The sequence below is a fragment of the Cydia fagiglandana genome, chromosome 6 (genome assembly GCF_963556715.1).
Source record: "Cydia fagiglandana chromosome 6, ilCydFagi1.1, whole genome shotgun sequence".
Lineage (NCBI taxonomy): Eukaryota > Metazoa > Arthropoda > Insecta > Lepidoptera > Tortricidae > Cydia > Cydia fagiglandana.
Window position 1 is genome coordinate 21782859 of NC_085937.1, and position 22379 is coordinate 21805237.

Consider the following 22379-nt stretch of genomic DNA (forward strand, 5'->3'; position numbering starts at 1 on the left):
GCCATCACTGCTCTACCTTGGTGTTGTGCTCGACAGCAAGTGGAATTTCTGTGCGCATTTTGAGCGCCTGGCACCCAAGTTGTTGCGCGCCGCATCTGCCCTTGGGCGTATACTGCCAAACCTGGGAGGGCCAAAGGCTTCATGTCGTCGCCTCTACATGGGCGTGGTGCGATCGATGGCACTCTATGGTGCCCCAGTTTGGGCTAATGCTCTCAACAGGCAAAATATCGCTGGGTTACGCCGGCCGCAGAGAGCAATAGCTGTAAGGGTTATAAGAGGATACCGTACGATAAGCACGGAGGCCGCGTGCGTTCTAGCCTGCTCTCTGCCTTGGGACTTGGACGCGAGGGTCCTCTCGACCCTATACCAGTGGCGCGGAGAGGCGCGTGACCGGGGTGAGGTGCTGGCTCCGCAGGAATTGAAGAAGAGGCGTGATGAGCTGCAGCAGGAGGCGGTTGATGAATGGCAGCTACGGCTGGTTCGGCCTAGGGCGGGCATTCGCACCATTGAAGCTATCCAACCTAATCTCCATGAATGGATTGGAAGGGATTTTGGGGTCTTAACTTTCCGGCTCACGCAGGTGCTGTCCGGGCATGGCTGCTTCGGAAAGTACCTGCACGAGCAAGCCAAAAGGGAGCCGACCCCGGGTTGTCATGAGTGCGGAGCACCTGAAGACTCCGCCCAGCACACACTGGCGGAGTGCCCGGTCTGGGCCGTGGAAAGAGAAGACGTAATTGCCTGTATTGGGCAAGACTTGTCGCTGCCGACCGTAGTGCAAGCTATGCTGTCCGGCGATGAGGCGTGGCAGTCAATTCTGGAATTCTCCGAACATGTCATGGCCGGAAAAGAGTCGGCGGAGCGCGAGCGGGAGATTCAGGCTGAGGCTGACCCTATGCGCCGACGTAGAATGAGACGCAGGCGTGCTGCGCACGACAGACGCTTGCCACCTTAACATAGAACTCCGGGTGTCAGATACGGGGGCGTTTGACACCCATAGGAAAGAGGTCCTCGGGTAGGTGGCGTGGAAAGTGTTCGGATACGCCCTTAATGGAGGTTTTACCTGGTGATGGGTCCTGAGGGACAGTTGCTGGCGGAGTTGCGGATGAGTGACGCCGCGTGCCCGTAACTCCGCCCTTAAGGCACCGAGGCGACAGACAGGTGGTTTTAGTGGGTAGACCGGATTCTAGTGGGAGTCCCACATAACCACTCGGGTGTCCCCGTTCGCCCGGGTGGTATGCGTAATGCATTTCCCCTGTATAAAAAAAAAAAAAAAGGTTAGGTTAGGTTAGGTTAGGTTAGGTTAGGTTGCCCCAGTGTCACGAATGCGGTGACCCTGATGACTCGGCCCAACACACCTTGGAGGTCTGCAGTCGTTGGGATGAGGAGCGCCGTACTCTCACGGCAGCAATAAGGACGACGGATCTCTCGCTGCACAGCGTCGTTGCGGCCATGCTGGGCAGCGAGAGAAAATGGAAGGCGGTAGTCTCCTTCTGCGAGGAGGTCATCTCGCAGAAGGAGGCAGCGGAGCGGGAGCGCGAAGACGCGGCCGATGCACACCCGGTTCGGCAGAGACGAAGAGGTAGAAGACGCGCGCAGTTCGCTGCGGTGAACCGCGTCCTCCCTCGGTAGGGCCAGTGGGTTAAGGCCCACATTGCACGGCCCTACACGGCTGAAGGGGGAATCAGAAGCGTCCCTGATTCTCCCTTCCTTTGCTGCGGGTTCCCCGGCCTAATGCCGGGAAGAGACGGGGGGCATCATGGAAGAATGACTGCGCGAGCCCATGATGCCCCCATACAACGTCTGAGAGGGTGAGACGCCGGAGTGGGGTTTAGTGGGTATTCTCTTTCCCTCCCTCTCGCTAGGAGAGGGAGCCGAAAGAGTGAGTCCCACATACCCTCCCCATTATGGCCTTTCTCAAGGCCTGGGAGGGATGCGTAAAAGCATTCCCCACTCCGTCAAAAAAAAAAAAGGTTAGGTTAGGTTAGGTTAGGTTAGTTTAGGTTAGGTTAGGTTAGGTTAGGTTCCCCCTCGAGTGCTGCCACCTTGCCGTGGTGGGGGGGCTTGCGTGTCTCAATGATCCTCGGGGCTACGCCGGACAGGGCTACCCATACCGGACAGGCCTGGAGTGAGAGACCACACAAAGAGCGGCACATGACGGTTCTCCCCGCGTCCCTCTGACGGAGCAGAGGGCGCAGGGGAAGTACATAGGGTGGGCGGGCCTGGCCTGAGATGTGTGTGGATCTCACGAGGCCAGGTACCCGCGACGGAGGCACGCACGGTGGTGGTGCGCGTGCACCGTGTTTGAAGGAGCCCTAATATTGGGCAGCGGCCGCCTTCGAGCGGCGTGGGATGGCGGGCCTTCAAGGCTCGCGGCGCGACGGGTCTGGCAGCTGCAGTCATGCGACTGCTGGGTGAGTTTCGGCTCCCCGTCGGGCAACCCGTAACCCGCACTGAGCCGGCCGGGGGTGCTGCTCATTGAGAGTAGCACCGCGTGGAAGAAAACCACTATAATAAATTACCCCAATCCCAAGGTGAGCAATCGCGCCGATGGGATGCGTGGCTGGAGGGAGTCCAGTCCCGAGCGTGCGGGGGAGCTCACCCCTTAAAAAAGCTAATCATGGAGATCAGCAACTTTAAAATTCTCCGGGCGGGTACCCAATCCCGTTCACTCGCTTCGGCGGGTGAGAGCCCCGTCGTATACGGAGGGGGCAAAAGTTGCTTCGTGGGCCGGCGGGATGCCGGCTCTCGTGAACACGACACTGGCTATGAACAAACGGAACTCGATTACGCAAGCGATATGGATATTTTGCGGATGAGGGGAGGAAACTCGGAGGACGAGGAGGAAAGGGTCTTTCTTCCGCGAAGCTCCTTGGCGCGTTCGCCCGTGCAGGGGCCTGTCCCTGCACGGGAGAACGTGTCACAGCACAGTCAATGTGTGGACTATCCAAGCCCACGCATTGACCTCAGCTTGCCCGAGCTGCAGATTCCTCCGTTTGGAGGGGTTGACGTCCTAACAGCGGCAAGGGACAGGCAGGGCCGCTTTATACGGCGTGCGCCAGGTGCAACTCCGAGCACCGCCACAGAAGTAGGGGCAAGACAGGAGGAGCCACGCGCACTACTGGCGCTCGAGGGAGGCCGTGAGGCCAGGTTCGAGAGGGTCGCCAAAGTCCTCCTGACCCGAATAGACCCAGGGATTCCAGGGATTCTAGCGGGAAGTGGGGGTGACTCGGACGGCACCATGTACACGGTGCGGTCCAGCCCGTCGCCGGTGACTTCCCCCCCCCCTAGTCGCCATGGGAGCCCGACCACGGAACGTCAAGGAACCGACGTGGATGGGAAGGCTCCAACGGGCAACCCCAAAAACCGGGGAAAGGGAAAGGGAAAGGTGCGCCCACGGATGCCGACCCCACTCAAACCCGCGGGCCTAGTGCCAATTTCGGACGTGGAGACAATGGAGGGTGAAGAGTACGGTAGGATGTGGCAGGGGCAGGACCGCCCAGAAAAAAGACCTCGACCATCCGACTCGGACTCTATGCCAGGCTCCAGCGGAGATGAGGGGCGCCGTTCAACCGGCAGCGGGGGCTCATCCCAAGCCTCTAAACGCCGGGGCCGCCCCCCCACGACTGGGAATTACATGGGCATGGCTAAGGCAAGAGAAGCTTATAACCGTGCCCTCCGGGAAGAGGCTCGCCTCGAGGCGGAGAAAGAGCTGGAACAAATGGAAATCCGAACGCGGCAAGGGTTCCGCAAAGACACCATTCCTTGGCCTGGGGCGAACCCCGAAGAAGAGCCCGGCATACGGGACCTGAGACGACAGGTCGCGGATAGTGTGGCTGTCATCGAAAGGGTGGCAGCCACATCAAAGAATCTGAAGGGCCCGTACATCCGCCGCCTAAAAGACGCCTCGTCGGCAATCACGGATGCGTTTGCTGAACTCAGCCAACGCACAGCCACCGAGGAAACGACGCGGCTTCAGGCCGACAACGACCGGCTGAGGGGGGAGATGGCCAGTCTCCGAAAAGAAATGGCCGAAATTAAGGCCCAAATGGAGGCGATGCGTCAGCAGGGCAGTGCTGCATCCTCCCTACCCGGACAGGATAGGAGTTCGAAGACGGTGGCCGAACAGAGCAAAACCTCGGCGCCTCTGACGAAGGAGATCTGTCGCGTGGTCATGGCCCAGGTGACGTCGTACCTGGACGCCCACATGACCACAATCAAAGACAGACTCCTCCCTCCGTCCGGCGGAGAGACTACTCAGAAGGAAAAAAGGCTCACACCTTCCAAAGCAGGAAACTCTCCCCCCGGTCGCACCCCAGCTCCTACCAACCCATCGGGTGCGAAGCGGGCCGCGAAGAAGAAGAAAAAGAAGGAGGGGCCCAAAAAGCCTCCTACAAGTGTTCCTGGTCCCGCTTCCCAAGTCCAGCAGCCTCGGCTGCAGACACCAGTGCCAGCCTCTGGAGAGGGTTGGACGACTGTGGTCAAGCGGGGTAAGAACAAAAAGAAGACTTCCGCTGGAGCGGCGACGACTGCGAAGCCACGACAGCCGGCGGCACCGCGGAAAGCGCAAGAAGGGAAGGGTCGCAAGAAGGCCAAGGTGACACTGCGCGCCCCGCGTTCGGCGGCCGTAGTCCTCACCCTGCAGATGGGAGCAGAAGAGAGAGGCGTCACCTACGGAACGGTGATTACGGAGGCCAAGTCCAAAATCTCCCTGGACGGGCTCGGTATCACCGGTCTGAGGTTCCGTAGGGCAGTGACAGGGGCGGCAATCTTGGAGATCCCGGGCCCAGTCACCACCAGTGGCGACAAAGCAGACTCCCTTGCTGCCAAGTTGAGGGAGACGCTTAATGAGGCCGACGTCCGCATCGCTAGGCCGGTCAAATGCGCGGAGATGCGCATTTCCGGCCTGGATGACTCGGTCGCAGAAGAAGAGCTCGCCGCTGCCGTGGCGAAAGCTGGAGGGTGTGCCCTAGAGGCAGTGAATGTTGGGCGGATCTCCCGAACACCAACAGGCCTGGGTACAGCGTGGGTTCGCTGCCCCGTAGCAGCCGCCAAGAAAGTGGCTGAGGGGCGACTCCTCGTCGGCTGGGCTTCGGCAAACGTGCAGCTGCTGGAGTCCCGACCCCTGAGGTGCTACCGCTGCCTGGTGCCTGGCCATGTTAGGAAGGGGTGCACCTCAGAAATCGATCGCAGCGACCAATGTTACCGCTGCGGTCAACCCGGTCACCGGGCCAAGGACTGCACCGCCGCGCCCCACTGCACTCTGTGCGCTGCAGCGGGGAAACCTGCCGACCACATTGCCGGCAGCAGTACCTGCACGACGGGGGCTAAAGCCCCGAAACGTGCTTCCCGGAAGATGGCCGGCAAACCAGGCACCCCTGGAGCGTCAACGCCTCCGGCTGCTAAAGAGGGCCCGATTAACAATGCGCCGAATAATGGAGGCGTCAGTTAATCGGACGCTCCAGGCGAACATAAACCACTGCGCCGGGGCTCAAGATCTCCTCCTGCAGTCCATGGCGCAGTGGTCGATAGATGTCGCCGTGGTCGCCGAGCCGTACTATGTCCCTCCCAGCCACAACTGGGCTGCGGACCTGGACGGCTTAGTGGCCATTATAACAAAGGCAGGGGCAGCGGGCATACCGCCCCCTTCCACCTTGTCGAGAGGTCAAGGCTATGTGGCTGTCCTCTGGGGCGAAATCACCCTGATTGGGGTATATTTCTCCCCCAACCGAAGAGTCTCCGAGTTTGAAGCCTTCCTCGGCCAGCTAGCGGCTCTCGTCGGCCAGACCCAACCGCGCCAGGTAGTTGTCGCGGGTGATTTAAATGCCAAATCCAGGTCTTGGGGCTGTCCCGTAACAGATATTCGTGGAGATCTGTTAGAGGAGTGGGCGACGATGACCGGCATGTCAGTTCTGAACCGAGGGTCGGCCAGTACCTGCGTGCGCTGGCAGGGGGAGTCCATAGTGGACGTTACGTTCGCGACCCCGGCACTTGCGACCCGTGTCCGTGACTGGAGAGTGCTAGAGACGGTGGAGACACTATCAGACCATTTGTACATCCGGTTTGATGTCTCCACGTCCTCCGGAGACACGACAGACACAGATCGTCGTCCGAATGGCCGTGCTGCGACTCTTTCCCCTCGCTGGGCACTGACCAGCCTAGATCGCGAAGCGGTAGAAATAGCGTCCCTCGTACAGGCCTGGTCAACATCTTCTGGGCCTGTGGAGGTCGAGGAAGAAGCAGCCTGGTTTCGTGAAGCTATGTCACAAATTTGTGACGCAGGCATGTCACGAGCCAAGCCACGGCCTCCGAAGCGTCAAGTGTACTGGTGGTCTCGAGAAATCGAAGAACTTCGATCCCGCTCCAACAGGGCGAGACGCCAGTACACACGGTCCCGCCGACGAAGGCAGACCCGAGACGTTGAAGAAGAGACGCGGCTGTACAACGCCTATAGAGAGGCAGTCAAGGCGTTGCAGCTCTCCATCTGCGAGGCGAAAGCGAGCGCCAGAGCGGAGCTTCTCGAGACGCTAAACCGGGATCCATGGGGGAGGCCGTACAAGGCGGTCAGGGGCAAACTGCGCCCCTGGGCCCCCCCCTTGACGGAGAGTCTCGAGCCTCGACTGCTGGAGGTGGTTGTTTCCAACTTGTTCCCGAACAGACCGGAACACCAGCCCCCAGCAATGGCACCTCCTCATCAGCTCGTAGGGTATGAGGTTGCGGAAGTCGGGGTGCCTGCGGTAACGGAGGCAGAGCTAGATGCAGCCGTGCTGAGGCTTAAAGCTAAAAACACGGCACCTGGTCCAGATGGGATCCCAGGACGCGTCCTGGCTCTGGCGCTGCGGGCCCTGGGGGAGAGATTCCGCGGGCTACTGGACGCCTGTCTGCAGTCCGGCCGATTTCCGACCATCTGGAAAACCGGCCGGCTCGTCCTCCTTAAAAAAGATGGGCGTCCCGCGGACTCTCCATCAGCCTACCGACCGATCGTGTTGCTCGACGAGGCTGACAAGCTCTTCGAGCGTATCATCTGCTGTCGCCTCGTCGAGCACCTCCGGGGAGTGGGACCTGACTTGTCCGAACATCAGTTTGGATTCCGAGAGGGCAGGTCGACCGTAGATGCGGTCGCGCGCATCAAAGCCCTCTCGGATGAGGCGGTTGACCACGGTGGGGTTCTGCTAGCGGTGTCCTTGGATATCGCCAATGCCTTTAACACCCTGCCGTGGTCGTGCATTAGGGAGGCGCTGAAACACCACAAAGTGCCCCCCTATTTGTGCCAAATTGTCGGGGCCTACCTTTCGGAGCGGTGCGTGGAGTATCCGGTCCGGGCCGGCGGGCTAACAAGGTGGGAGACATCGTGCGGTGTTCCACAGGGCTCGGTCTTAGGGCCACTCCTGTGGAACATTGGATACGACTGGGTCCTGCGGGGGGAGCTTCTCCCGGGGTCAAGTGTGACTTGTTATGCAGATGACACGCTAGTCACGTCCCGGGGGACCTCGTACCGGGAAGCAGCACGCCTCGCCACCGTGACGGTAGCACAGGTGGTGAGGCGCATAACGATGCTGGGTCTGGAGGTGGCGCTGCACAAGTCCGAGGCGCTCTGCTTCCACGCTGCCCGGAAGGCGCCACCTGAAGGATCCAGCATCGTCGTTGGTGGCACTCGAATCAAGGTAGAGTCCAACATGAAATATCTTGGACTCGTCCTTGATTCCCGGTGGAGCTTCCGCGAGCACTTTGTCCGCCTGACCCCCCGACTAATGGCAGCATCGGCCGCACTGAAGAGGCTGATGCCCAATATCGGGGGGCCGGAGGTTGCGAGCCGCCGTCTGTATATGGGGGTGGTGCGATCGATGGCCCTGTACGGGGCGCCGATCTGGGCGGTGAATCTGGCGGCCCGAAATGTCGCCCTGCTGAGGAAGGCTCAGAGGGCGATGGCCATCAGCGTTGTACGCGGGTACCGCACAATCTCGTACGATGCGGCTTGCTTATTAGCGGGAACGCCTCCCTGGGATCTGGAGGCGGAGGCCCAAGCGTCTTTGTACGAGTGGCGCAGAGACCTCCGGCTGCAGGAGTACCATCCAGCGCCCAGGGAAGTAGAGGCGCAGAAGCTCCTCGTCCGGCAGTCCATCGTCCTCCAATGGGAGGAACAACTGGCTGGACGCGAGGAAGGACACAGGACTGTCGAGGCGGTCCGGCCGGTTCTACAAAACTGGATGGAGATAGAGCGGGGCTCGTTAACCTTCCGTTTGGTGCAGGTGCTCACGGGTCATGGCTGTTTCGGGAGCTACCTGCACCGGTTCGCAAGACGGGAGGTGACGGCCGAGTGCCACCAGTGCAGCTGCGCCGAGGACACGGCGCAGCATACCCTGGAGGAATGCCCAGCCTGGGCGGGGCAGCGCCGTGATCTCGTGGCAGTGGTGGGGGACGACCTCTCCTTGCCAGCCATAGTTAAGACTATGACCGCCGACGAGAGGTCGTGGAAAGCGGTTCTCTCCTTCTGCGAGGATGTAATGTCGCAGAAGGAGGCAGCGGAGAGGGAACGGGAGGCTGACCCAGCCTCGCACCCGATCCGCCGCAAGCGCGCAGGGGCCCGGAGGAGAGCGTATGCCCATCTCCTTCCCCCCACCTAGCGAGGTCTGGGCAGCGGCGCGGGGGCGTCGCTGCCCATTACATAGGCCTCGCAGAGAAGGCGCGCGTGGTATGCCCACGCGCCTTCTGAGGAGGCAGGGGTAGAAGTTCCTCTCTAGCCCCCCCAGAGAAGGACCCGCCGCATGTGGTAGTGGCGAGCGGCGCCGGCGTGGTCACGGTTGCGTACTTAAGAGAACCCGTGGCCACGCCCAATTGGCGGCGCCCAGGCATACCGTTGGTTTTTTAGTGGGTAGCGGCGCCTTTGCCGAGTCCCACATAACCCGCATTTCTCCCCCGGGTGTGTGGGCATGCATAAAGCATTTTTCCAACGAAAAAAAAAAAAAAAAAAAGGTTAGGTTAGGTTTTTTTTTTTTTTTTTTTTTTTTTTTTTTTTTTTTTTTTTTTTTTTTTTCTCTTTGTCCTCCAACATTATCGGAGACAGTATTTATCTATGTTTCTCTTTCATGCCAGTTCTCGCATTTTCTGCTGCTCGTACTTTCATGCTTCATACGGTTCTTTCTTTCATTCATCGTCATTTATGCTTTACGTGGGTGGGGCTCCCACCTATCTCTATACTTTATTTATTTATTTATTTATATTATGTTTAATAGGGAATAAACTTTAGACAGGGTATTCTTTATTGATTACTTTATCTTTCGTTATACATATTTCTTATAATAGGGAGTTGGCTTTACATAGCAGGTTTTTTCTTTGTTATACCTATTGTATTACTTTATACATTAGAGCTATACTTGTTTAATCCAGATAAACATCATGTTTATTATTATAATATACATAGTTTATCTTATATCTACTTATTTCTATTTATTACTATTTTTACAATTTTCTTACAATATTCTAGAAACGTGTCTCTAATATACTTGTTTTGCATTATTTTACTAATATTTTCTACTTTTATCTCTTCCCCAATTTTATTTTCTGTATCGTGCCTTTGTATGCTAAACTGAGGGCACTCCGCTATTAGGTGCGGAATGCTCTCTGGTCTGCCGGGTTCACATATGCACGATGGGTTCTCCTTGCACTTAAATCTGTGTAAGTACTCGGAGAATCCACCATGCCCTGTCATTAATTGTGTCACTGGACTCGTGAATTCAATTTTTCGGACTGTCCCGTAAGCCGCTACCGCATCCGGGAAGAACAGCTTTGTTATCGATGCTGTCTCACCTGTGGTGTATCTCCAATTCCACTTGTCAAGCGTGGCCATACGGATATTTCGCTTCACGAATGATACCGGACATTGATCGTAGTCACGCTTACGTTTGGAGTCCGCAGCCGCTCCCTTGGCGAGTTCGTCCGCCCTTTCATTACCTTCCAGCCCTGCGTGTGCTTTTATCCAATGCAAAGCGATAATTTTGCCTTGGTGAGATATTGTTCTTATGTTATCTCTCGCTTCCACTGCTAGAGGGTGGAGGCAGCTGTAGTTCTGGATGGTTTGAAGGGCTGCCATGGAGTCGCTGTAGATCCCGAACGTATTTGCTTTACTGTTCTTGACTTCTCTTGTTGCCACACAGATTGCGAGAAGCTCCGCCTGGTAGACAGTGCAGAACTTAGGTAGAGCTAGTTTCCGGGCTTTTATCTCGGCTTCCCCCCGCCATATAGACAGTGAGGCTCCGACTCCACCTCCTATCTTACTACCGTCCGTGTAAATTCGCACTTCATAGTTACTATGATTGTTGACATCATTTTGGTCAACGAGGCTTATTAGTTTCAGCTCCTGGCGTTCTGCGGGGTGTGGCATTTCTGCGGCTGGAGCCATTCTCTCCACTTCCCAGTCGCCCAATCCCGGCTGGGGGACACCTCTTTTGGCTTCGTATAGCGAGGCCGCCTCTCGAACTCTGAGGTCGAGTGGGAGAATCCCGGCCAGGATGAGCGCAGAGTTGAGGGAGACTGTGCGGTACGCTTTGCACAGTTTCTGTGCTATTCCTCGTTGGACCGCTGCTAGCTGCTTCTGGACACTTATTTTTGTTGCGGCCGGGGCCCATACACTTGCGGCGTACAGGACTATTGGCTCCACTGTCGCTACATATATGGTCTTAATAACCTCGGGGTGAAGTCCCCAGCTTGCCTTTGCCGCTCTGGAGAGCTGCTTGTGGATACCCACTGCCTTTTTGCAGACGTTCGAGACGTGTTCGTTGAAAGTGAGCTTGTTGTCGATGACAACACCTAACATTTTTATTTCCTTGACCATCCCTATATTAATCCCGCCCATGCACAGGCGTGGGGTGTCGTACTTTAGTTTTCGTGTAATAAGCATTGCATTGGTCTTGTGCGGTGCGAACTTCAATTTGTTCCTGACGCCCCATTCCCGGGCATGTTCGAGAGCAGAGTTGGCCTTGGCCTCAATTTCCATTGCGGTGCTTCCATCCACCACAAGTGCCACGTCGTCCGCGAACGCCTGGCAGTAGTCGCCCCTGGCTTGGAGACTTTTGAGGAGTGGGTCCAGCAGTAGATTCCAGAGGATGGGACCCGCTATTGACCCTTGTACACAGCCTTTGCTGGTCTCCAGTCCATACTGTTCACCCGCATACCGCACCGTGACGCTTCTGTCCTTTAGGTAACTGTCCATCATTTGTCTCAGACCAACGGGGCAGTTTTCCTCGGCCAGCCGGACTCTGATGGCAGGCCACCATGCGCTGTCGAAGGCCCCCTCTATATCCAGTGAGATCAGCGTGACGATCCTTTTTTCACCTAGTTTTTTGTTAATTCTCTGCATAAGGGTATAGAGGGAGTCCTCGGTGCTGCGCTGCGGCATGAATCCGTATTGGCAGGCACTGGTCCTCGGTATTAGGTGGGACTTTAGCCTGGCAACCAGCATCTTCTCTAAGATCTTTCCGAAGATTGGCAGCAATCCTATCGGCCTATATGACTTGGGGTTTGCATAGTTGTCCTTTCCCGGTTTCCTGAGGACGACCACCGTGGCCTCCTTCCAGATCTTAGGGAAGTATCGGTACTTGAGGCATTTGTTTAGTAGGGTGAGGAACAATTCAGGGTTTACTCGAATGGCGTGGCAGCATATATCGGCCGTGAAACCCTCCGCGCCTGGTGCCTTTTTCGGGTTAAACGACTCGCACGACCATATCAGTTCAGCCATCGTGAAGGGTGGTTCACAAGTTTCATTTTGTTCGCCATCGTTCACTTCGGCCGCTCTCTTACGGGTTTGTCTGTGGTGGGCGTCATCACTACTGGCAGAGTCCTCTGGGTAAAAGGTCTCCGCCAGCAGCTTCACCGACTCTTTAGCGCTAAGGGTTTCGCCATTTTTCTCCAGGGGTACGTCCTCCACTCTTTTTGTGACTCTGCCTATAACCCTATATATACCCTCCCAAAGCCCTTCCTTATCCTGCTTTTTACAAAAGTCTTTCCAACTCTCGACTTGGGCTTTTACTGCTCGACTTTCATATTGTTCCTTTGCTTCAAGGTACTCTTTCACGACCCTCTCTCGTCTTACTGGGGCTGCACAGCGGATTCTGCGCTTTCTAGTAGTGACTATTTGTTTCATCTCTTCGAGTTCAGGCGACCACCATGGTAATTTGAGATTCTCTTTATTTTTCTTTTTTGGGATGGATTTTTTACATATTTCTGTTATTACTTGCGTTAATTTATTTACTATTTCTTCAATTTTTTCCTTCGTTTCTATTTGTTCTATTTCTGGTTTTGTTAGGTGATTTTCTTGCAATAATTGTCCGAGTTTCTCATGAAAATCGGTCCAATTTGCTTTTTTTGTGTTATATAATCTGGTGGTTCTTTGTATTTTGATACCTGTTGATTTTTTGAGTTGAATTTTAAAAAGAATCCCATTGTGGTCCGAACTCGTGAGTCCCTCGTCGACCTTCCAATCATCTACTAGGTCCAGCATCTCCGTTGAGCAGGCTGTTATGTCAACGAAGCTGCTGAAGCGCCTGTCACCCCTCACAGTATCGAAAGTCGGTATGTTTCCCATATTGAGCACGTTCAGGTTGAGCTCATTGAGGGTTCCCATCAGGTCTTCACCCCTATGATCCGTCTGTGGGCTACCCCACCATACACTTTTAGCGTTGGCATCACCTCCTATGATCCATTTATTAGAGTCTATTTCTTTTCTTATTTTGGATAAGTGCTCCAAGTAGGGTTCAATGGGCTGGTCTGGCTCAAAATAAATGGACACGAGTGTAATCCTCCAAGCGACGGTGCTGATCCCCACCACCACGATGTTGTTTGTGGTGAGTTTTGGGTATTGTTCAACATTGAGATCGTCATCGAATATGGCTATTGCTGCCTTTACAACACCCTCTTCAGTGCCGTCACTCTGGTAGATTCTCACTCCTCTGTGGCTCCTCATTTCTTTACTGGCCCCCACGTAGGGTTCCTGTAGGAGCGCAAGGGCGATTTTCCGCCTTTCCGCCTCCACAAGTAACTCATCTGTGGCCAGTTTCTTTCTCTGGAGGTTTGCTTGCGCTACCCGGTAGGGCGTTTGTACCTTTTTGGTGCCCTCAGCAGTGGTAAGCCACTGTTGCTCGAACTATATTGTCCCATTTCTGTCGTACAGGGCATACAAGGTCGAATGCGTTATGCTCTGCGTTTTCCAAGTTTGCCTTTACACAGTTGTGGCATCGGGGTGGTATTTTGGCAAGCCATTCTTCGCACTCGGTTTTTAAGTGGGGTCCTCCACAATGGCCACACAGATCGGTTTGTTCTGTGCAAAAGCGTTTGCCGTGACCAAATCCCAGGCAGCGGGTGCACTGCACCAGCGGGGACTGGTCCTCCACTTTGATTCTTTGGAGGTCTATGTGGACATTTCCCCTATTTATTGCTCTCTGATAGATAATGGGAGAGACGCTGATCACTATATGTCCTGTATGAGGGTTTCTGGCCCTTTTTCGGTATTTGATTGACACTCGGTCTTCCTCTTCGCCAAGGTCACGGAAGATATCCCTATTTTGGTTTCTCAGTGCCTTTAGGACGTCCTCATCCGTGTTTATGGAGAGCACGCTCCTAAGGATGAGTAGTGGGTCCTTATTCTTCACGTCCTCGACGATGAGATTGGTTACTTCTTTTGCTAGCCTGTCCTTGATCTTTTCCCTTTCCTCTCTAGTAGCCAGCCCCATTACGACTTTTCTGTCTTTCGCTTTTTTGACTCTTTCCACCGTAATCCACCCATCCTTCGCATCTACCGCTTTCCTAATCTTGTCGAGGACCTCGTCTCCCGTTTCAGTTTCATCCTTGGAGGTAACGACCACTGAGTGCAGGGTACCTCTTCTCAAGGTCGGTCCTGCACCGGGTGCCGAGTTTGGGGACGCCGCCGCTACGCTTGCGTATGTCGCGGTCGTCGCCATCCTCCCAAGGGTCTCCTTTTGGGTCTCCATCGAGGCCCTCAGCTCGTCCATTTTTTTGCCGTTCTCTTCTATGAGCTTGGTTTGCTCTTCCAGCTTTGTCAGAATGTTCTTAGGAAAGCATTGGTCCGGCTCCGGAGTGACTGTGAATGTGGTGTTTGCTGTGTTGGTCAGCTTTGGGGTTGTTGCTGAACTGAGTCGAGGCATCTCTAGGCGTTTTTTCTCGAGTTCCAAGTCCTTCACCATCTTGTAGAGTTTTTCAATAATTTCTTTCACCGAGGCCTTCATTTCCTTTTTAATGTTGCCGGAAAGGTCTAATTGGTTTTTCGCTTTTTCCATTAGTCTCCTGGCCTCGGCGGTTTTTATGCAGGTGATTGGTGAGGTTTTTGCCTCTCCAACTTTTACTTGTGCAACTCGTTGCCCTTGAGGACTTGTCAGTCTTAGGAGGTCTTTGCCAGGGGCCTCCAAGGCTTCCTTGGCCGGCGGGGGGGCCGCTGTGGGGCTCTGCCCCTGTTTTTGTTTTCCTGAGGCCTCCCATTCGCCGATGCTGCGCCTCACCTTCGACGGTTCGCCACCGTCGTTCGCCTGGTTTCCGGCCATTTTGACAGGCGTGCGGAAACCAAACATCTACTTCTTCTTTTTGCGGTGGTGGTGCCTTAGCCTAAGACGATCCTACAGAAGTTTAGCGAACTGTATAAGTACGCTTTGCGAGAACCGCTTGTCTCCTTGTCGGGGCTCTCCCGACTTATCGTGAAGGTTGCCGCCTCTGTAAAGGGGAGGTGGCGCTCTGGCGATCGTACTCGCCGTCGGATTGTAAAGAAGGGTTGTAGAAGAAGGAAAAAGCACAATTAAAATTTTCTAGAATATAGAGTCAAATATTATTTTACAAGTGTAGAGTCACGGACTCTACTATCAACTTAACACTAATGTAACTGTATATAGACACACAGCAATCAATTAAATCTAAGAAAAGTCTCTTACTTTAACCAAATTTTTAGTAAAAATAGACTTTTACAGTGAAGCCGAAATTTGGCTCTATGTAGAGCTGTTTTGTCTACTCTAGTTGATAGGTCTCCTCAAGCCCTTTCCAACGATACCAAGCACGACCCTGCTATTCCTACTGGTTCCGGAGCTACGACGGTCTGAAGTTTTTGGTTTCCGTCCAGGAACCGGTTTCAAGATTCGGTATCTGCTTGTATCTCCGGATCCGCTGGCCCTACAGATCCGCGCTTGGGCTCGTTTTTCAGGGCTCGATTAGCTCTATCCAGCCGGAACACTTTCAGGTGGGGAAAATTTTCAGGTTTTCAGTTTCCTGAAAAGTCCTGAATTCGGCTGAAACCTTTTTCCTCACCCGGAGTTGCACCGGCTGATGTTCCAGGAGGAAACCCCAGCTCTCTACGACCTACCGTTTGGGAGATATCTCGGTTTAAACTTTTCCAAGATGGCGGCTAGAACTGTCAAAGTGAAACTTTGACCGCTGATTTCTCCCGTTCCCGGAGTCGCAGAAAACCGGGATTTTCGATGGCTTACCTAAACTTAACCTAATCTATCGGCTGAGACCACTTTCAGGCCTCGAAAATTTTCAGGAATTTTCAGACTGAATTTCGCCTGAAATTTCCTGAAAAGTGTCGAAGGTCGTAGGTTTGCCTGCTTTTTTCTTCAGGAAAGAAACCGCGAGTCTCCAGGCACCTGGGTTGCCGAGATATTGCCACTTGAAAAAAGGCAAGATGGCCGCCGAACTGTCAAACTCAGTGTTTGAGGGCCGATATCTCAGGAACGGGTGGTCGGAGGAAGTTCGGGTTTTCTTCCCTGCTTTTCGCCTTATCTCCTCTTACACTTAGAGGTGGTCTCAACCCTTAGAAATTTGTGTCGAGATATTCACCTGAAACCTGAAAAAGTCGGTTTCTGCTCGAAAGACACTATCTAAGGTGAAAATCCGACTTTTTTATGTCAAGCGGTTACCGAGTATTTGCACTTTAAAATTTGGTACCAGAAAAAACAAAATGGCGGTTTTTTGGTTTCTAGCCAATTTAAAAGATACAGGGTCCGTGTTTCCGGTTTCCCGAAGTGAAATGTCAGTTCTAAGGCCAATAATAATAAGAAAAAATAATATTTTATATTAATTTAGAATATATTGCCAAAATTAGGTTAAAATTCAATAACTCCGGTACCCCTTGACACAAAAATACACAAAAAATTGTAAAATTAATAGAAAACACACAGCTACAATACACAATAATAATCCAATTTAGTCACAACCAAAAAATATACAAAAACAGTATTTTTCGAAATTTTTCGAAAACTCAAAATTTTTCTCACTTAAAATGTCCAAAAAATGTTCAAACTTAAAAGGTATAGTCTCCCAGCTAGCGCGCACCAGATTTCACTTTAAAAAGTATATGGTCTGCCTGAAGATTCCGAGATAATTCCGGTCAAATTTCGAATTTTAAAAAGTCTATTTCTCAAAAACTAAAGGTCCAAAAATTTTAAAAATTTTACCGTAACACTCCAGGTGATGGGCCGCTTTTTGGTGTGTCGTCAAAATTTGCCGCACGCCTCTGGATCGCTGACCACACCAACACGTGGTACTTGTTTTTTTGAAGATTGTGCCTCGACGGTGCGTCTCCCAGATGTCGTTGAAGTGTCGTCGTGTAGAGCTCGTCAAGGCGCTTCTGACGACGTATCGCACGTGTAGGTAGCAGCGGCCAGGCGCGCCGCAGACAGCGTTTTTGTACTTTATAACCTCTAAAATTGAGGTTTTCGGCCAATTCTCCTTCGCACTGTGATCCGTGGGTTACGCACTTATTTGCACTGTGTAGGTCTTGCGATTACGCGTACAACAACACCACTTTCACTGCGATAGGTCTAAAATTGCCACTTCCACGAATTTTTTCCTGCGGAGCTTTGCGGAAACGCTGTTGCTTCGACGCTGGGGGGTGCGTGACTGGTTAGGTTAGGTTAGGTTAGGTTAGGTTAGGTTAGGTTAGGTTAGGTTAGGTTAGGTTAGGTTAGGTTAGGTTAGGTTAGGTTAGGTTAGGTTAGGTTAGGTTGGGGTGCAAGGGCTGGTAGACCTCCTCGTGGTGCACCCTGGGAGGGGGAGGATAGACGCTCAGTTGCGCGTTTGCTGTCCTTCCTCTGCGAACTACCAGTCATAGGCGTGGTGCAGTTGAGCTTGCTCCTGCGTTGGCTTCAGTGCCGTGTTGTATGGTTGGCTGCTCCCGTCATGCCTCAGTTCCACCTGAGGTGGCAGAGGACGCAGCCGTGGTCTAGTGGTCAATACCATTGGTATGTGGTGGTCGTGCGATGTCGTGCGTGCATCGTCAAAGCCGCAAACTTGGTCCGTTGGTGCCAGGAGCGGGGGCCGTCTCCCTTCGGGGTGTGGGCTGCGAGGAAGAAAACCTCTATAAAAATTACCCATGGTGAGGGCGACGGTTGACTCAAGTCAGCTGTCGGCCAACTCGTAACCCGGCCCGTGGGGTCGGCACGAGGGTCGCTGGCGATGGACGGGGACCGCGAGGACGGAATACCTCTATAAAAACCACCTAGGGCGGCGGGTGCTGCTAGCTTCGGGGAAGAAGTTAGTGGTGCAGACTACGGTCACCGTCGGCCGAACCGTTATCCCGGGGTGGGTTCTGGTCATGTTTTAGGCCTGCCCTCGGAACCGGTGACCTTGCCTTAATCGGCCGGGTCAAGGGGAGTAAACCCCAATAAAAAATCCATAACTCTTGGCGTGTCGGCTTTCCGCGTCAAGATGCTCTTCGGAGCGGCTGGAGTGATTACCAGTCATGAGAATCCAAACCTGTGATACCGCCCGACCTCACAGTATTAAAAGGGCCACCTAGGCATCGAGGATCTCTGCCTTCCGTGGAAATTTATTTCTCCTCTACTCGTGGGACTTATTATGCAATTGAATAATCTTAAAAAACAAACCCAACAAAAACCCAAACCCAACCTGACCCCTGCAAACGAAGAACGGACAAAGAATGTTGCTTCTGATTCGGAATTGACGATGAAGGTGGCGACGAAAGTCGCAAAAGTGACGCTTGAGCGTCTAGACGCGGAAAAGGTCTCCGCAACAGACTCGGACGGGAGTGTTACCTCTGTCCGGTCCATGCGCTCAGCCCGGTCAATGCGCTCAAATCGGTCTCGATCACGCTCACGCTCCCCAGCGAGTGAGAGCAGCTTCTGGAGCAAGAGAAGGCGCCTTTCGAATGAAAGGTCGCGATCTAGGTCGCCGAATGTTGACGATGGTCCTAGTACATCGGCAAGCGCGGGCAATAAGGCGAAACGCGAAAAACTTCGCCTTCGCGACGAAGAAGAGGCGGAGGACTTGTGTCTGTCTTATAAAACCCGCCAATTAAGACTATCGGAAATGTCTACTGACGAGGATGTGAACCTCGATGATCGCGTCCGTGTCAGCCTAGAAACCATTGACATGGTGGCCCAAAAGTCCAGTCATCTTAAGGGTACCTTTCAAAAGGCTCTAAAGGAATCAGCCAAGGAAATGAAGAAGGTCTTTGAGGAGCTTAGGACACACACGGTATCCGACGAAACCCGACAACTAGTGGCACAGAACAAGCGCCTTAAAGCGGAACTAGCAGATGTCCGTTCTGAGCTCCGAAAAATTCGCGAGGACATGCAACGCTTCGAAATGTCACATCGGAGTTCGCTTCCCCTAGAGGAAATGAACGTGGTTCAATCTGCGCCGTCGGGATCTCATCCACCGGCGCCATCCAAAAAGAAGGCTAAGTCTAACGAACCTGCGGCCCTGGACATAGAGAGCATTGTCCGGGCTGTTACAACTCAAGTAGGTAGCATGATTAATGCTAGATTTGATGGTTTGGAGAAAGAAGGCAGACTATTGCCAGCCCAAAGTCTCCGTCCACCTCTGGCAAGTGACAAGAGGAAAGAGTTGATTTCTAACGTCAGCGTCATTCAAAAGCCCGCGATGCCAGTGGCCCCTGTCGCTGGCAAGAAGGGTCCACCAAATTATACTGAAGAGCCGCAAAAGATCAGCGGCAAAGGCAAGGGCAAAGGCAAGAAAAGCATTGCCCCACAGCCCATTGTCAGCCAGAGTACGGCAACCCTTCGGTCCCATCCAGCGTCTCCAGGTCCCTCAACAGAGGAAGGATGGCAAAAGGTGGGCCCCAAGGGCAAAAAGAAAAAGAAGGCGGCCAATGCTGTTTCCAAAACACAACCGAAAGAGAAACAGCAACCAAAGAAGGTACGCAAACTAGTGCCCCCGCGTTCGTCAGCGGTGGTTCTGACACTGCTCCCAGAGGCAGTTGAAAGGGGGGTGACGTATGCGAATGTACTTACGGAGGCCAAGAGTAGGGTTGACTTGGCTGGACTCGGCATTTCTGCATTGCGAATCAAACGCGCGATCACTGGGGGCACCGTTCTAGAGGTCCCAGGAACTACCAGTGGTGATAAGGCCGACCAACTGGCCAGAGCGCTTGCGGAAAAGCTGGGTCCAGAAGCTGTTCGTGTATCAAGACCTGTCAAATGCGCAGAGCTCAGGTTGACAGAGTTGGACGACTCAATAACGCCCGAGGTGGTAGTAGCTGCGATCGCCAGCGCCGGCGAGTGCTCAACAGACCTGGTAAAGACTGGTGAGGTTCGTCGCGGTATTAGAAGACTCGGCACTCTGTGGGTGCGCTGCCCTGTTACCGCAGCCAAGAAAGTCACACAGGCTGGTCGCCTTGAACTCGGCTGGGGCCTCTCGGCTAAAGTTAGCCTTCTTGAAGAAAGACCCATGAGGTGCTTTCGCTGCTTGCAGATGGGGCATGCTGGGGTTCAATGCACAGCGACTGAAGACTACAGTAACCGCTGCTATAATTGCGGTCAACCAGGACATAAGAGGTCAGCGTGCTCTGGATCAACTCAATGTATCCTGTGTCATGCTGCAGGCAAACCTGCGGACCATAAAATCGGGTCCAAAGCTTGCACCAACCCTAGCCCAAAGAATACAAAACGCGCTGGCGATGGCCCCCGGGCCCCCTCCCAGGCTGTTATCCCTTCCACCGGTGCGGTGGAAGAAGATGAGATGGACATTGTAACGACCGACAATTAATGACAATTAAGGTGTTGCAAACTAACCTTAATCACTGCGCCAGGGCTCAAGATCTGCTTTTACAATCCCTGGCTCAGTGGAGTATTAATGTGGCAGTTGTGGCTGAGCCGTACTCAGTCCCACCGCGAAGCGATTGGGTGTCTGACATAGACGGAGTTGTCGCATTGATGGCAAGAGGAGGCACATTCGAAAACGTTGTCCGGGGGAAAGGTTATGTGTCGGCAAATTATGAACGTGTCACTTTTGTCGGCATCTACTTCTCTCCGAATCGCTGTTTGGCTGAATTCGAACGGTTCCTGGCGGAGGTAGGCGCCCGAGTCAGCCAGCTTTATGGCCGGGGGTCAGTGGTCGTCGCTGGAGATTTTAACGCGAAGTCCACTGCGTGGGGTTCGCCGGCGACGGACGTGCGCGGTGAGGTCGTTGAAGAGTGGGCACTTGCGTCAGGGCTGACTCTAGCCAACCAGGGAGTCGCTAACACGTGCGTGCGGCAACAAGGCGGATCAATAGTGGATCTGTCTTTCACAAATGCCGCCCTGGCACGCTGTGTCCATGATTGGAGGGTACTGGAAGATGTGGAGACGTTGTCCGATCACCTGTACATTCGTTACGACGTCTCCACATCGCCATCAGTTCAAACTGGCCAAAATTGCAGGCTACCGAATGGCGGCGGAGGTCCAAGATGGGCTCTCGGTAAAATGGATCGAGACCTTCTTTTAGAGGCGGCTATTGTACAGGCGTGGCTTCCTTCACCGGAAGGTGAAGTAGTGGTGGAGACGGAAGCATCCTGGTTCCGGGATGCCATGACACTAATATGCGATACGGCGATGCCCCGAGCCAAGCCTCCACCACAAAAACGAAAGGTGTACTGGTGGACTGCAGAGCTTGCACAAATGCGCAAGGACTGTACAGCCGCGCGGCGTCGGTACACAAGGCAGAGGCGCCGACGAACAGACGAAGACGCAGAAAGGAACCTTTACGCCTTGTATAAGGAGGCAAAGAAGTCCCTAAGAGCCGCCATAGGAAATGCCATGGACGCTGCGAGAGAAGCATTCCTGGACACCTTGAATGTGGACCCGTGGGGTCGGCCCTACAAGCTCGTAAGGAACAAATTGCGCTCCTGGGGCCCCCCGCTCACCCAAACGCTAGAACCAGAGTTTGTCAGTGACGTTGTCTCGGTATTGTTCCCTAGGGGAAGAAACAATAGGCCGCCAGCAATGGCACCACCACGAGCAGACGAAGTGGAGGAAGCTGAAGTGCCACCTGTAACAACGGTTGAGTTTGGCGTAGCAGTGATTAAGATGCGAGCCAAGAACACTGCCCCCGGCCCAGATGGAGTCCCTGGCCGCGCTTGGGCTCTCGCGTTGAAAGAACTGGAGCCGCGTCTTATCCGTCTCTTCACGGCATGCCTGGAGCAGGGCCGCTTCCCAGTAGCATGGAAATCGGGAAAACTGGTCCTGCTAAAGAAAGAGGGTCGTCCGTCTGATTCGCCTTCAGCGTACCGGCCGATTGTTTTGCTTGATGAGGTGGGGAAGCTATTCGAGCGCATCATAGCATCCCGCCTCATCAAGCATCTAAGAGAAGTTGGTCCAGACCTGGCCGAAAATCAATACGGCTTCAGGAGCGGCCGTTCTACAGTGGACGCGATTTTGCAAGTGAAAAGGCTTGCACAGGAGTCGATTTCTCGGGGCGAGGTCGTCTTGGCTGTGTCTTTAGACATAGCCAACGCCTTCAACACCATGCCCTGGGAAACTGTAAATGAAGCTTTGCGCTACCACAGGGCTCCTCCTCACCTGGCCCATATCATCAGGGCCTATTTAAGTGAGCGATTTGTGACCTGGCCTGGGCAGCAAAATTGGGGACAGAAAAGGATGGAGTGCGGTGTCCCTCAAGGATCGGTTTTGGGCCCGCTACTTTGGAATGTCGGCTACGACTGGGTCCTGCGGGGGGCAAACCTTCCTGGAGTTGACGTGTTTTGTTATGCCGATGATACGTTGGTGACGGCCCGCGGGCCCAGTTTCCGAGATGCGGCCATTCTGGCAACTGCGGGTGTAGCCCACGTTGTCAACCGAATAAGGCGGTTGGGCCTGGAAGTCGGCCTACAGAAATCCGAGGCCATTTGTTTTTATGGCCACCGTAAAGGTCCTCCGGTAGGAGCCCAAATCATAGTAGGCGGGGTCCCGATTGCTGTCAAGCCGACCTTGCGCTACCTGGGCGTCATACTTGACAGCAAATGGAACTTTCGGGCCCATTTCGAACACTTGGCTCCAAAACTGCTCAGTACAGCGGCGGCCCTAGGGCGTATACTCCCGAACTTGGGAGGGCCCAAGGCTTCATGCCGCCGTTTGTACACGGGAGTCGTT

General features: G+C 53.9%; 2 protein-coding genes across 2 annotated transcripts; one reads left to right on the forward strand and one right to left on the reverse strand.

Annotated features, from left to right (window-relative positions):
- Positions 1 to 9430: 9430 nt before the first annotated feature.
- On the reverse strand, positions 9431 to 14546 carry LOC134665540 (uncharacterized). Its single transcript, XM_063522516.1, has 2 exons — positions 13215 to 14546; positions 9431 to 13135 (listed from the first exon to the last, which is right to left on the reverse strand). Exons 1-2 carry the CDS (start codon positions 14544 to 14546, stop codon positions 9431 to 9433), a joined length of 5037 nt encoding a protein of 1678 aa, XP_063378586.1.
- Positions 14547 to 17955: 3409 nt separating this feature from the next.
- LOC134665541 (uncharacterized) lies at positions 17956 to 20019 on the forward strand. Its single transcript, XM_063522517.1, has one exon. The coding sequence runs from the start codon at positions 17956 to 17958 to the stop codon at positions 20017 to 20019; it is 2064 nt and encodes a 687-aa protein (XP_063378587.1).
- Positions 20020 to 22379: the final 2360 nt, after the last annotated feature.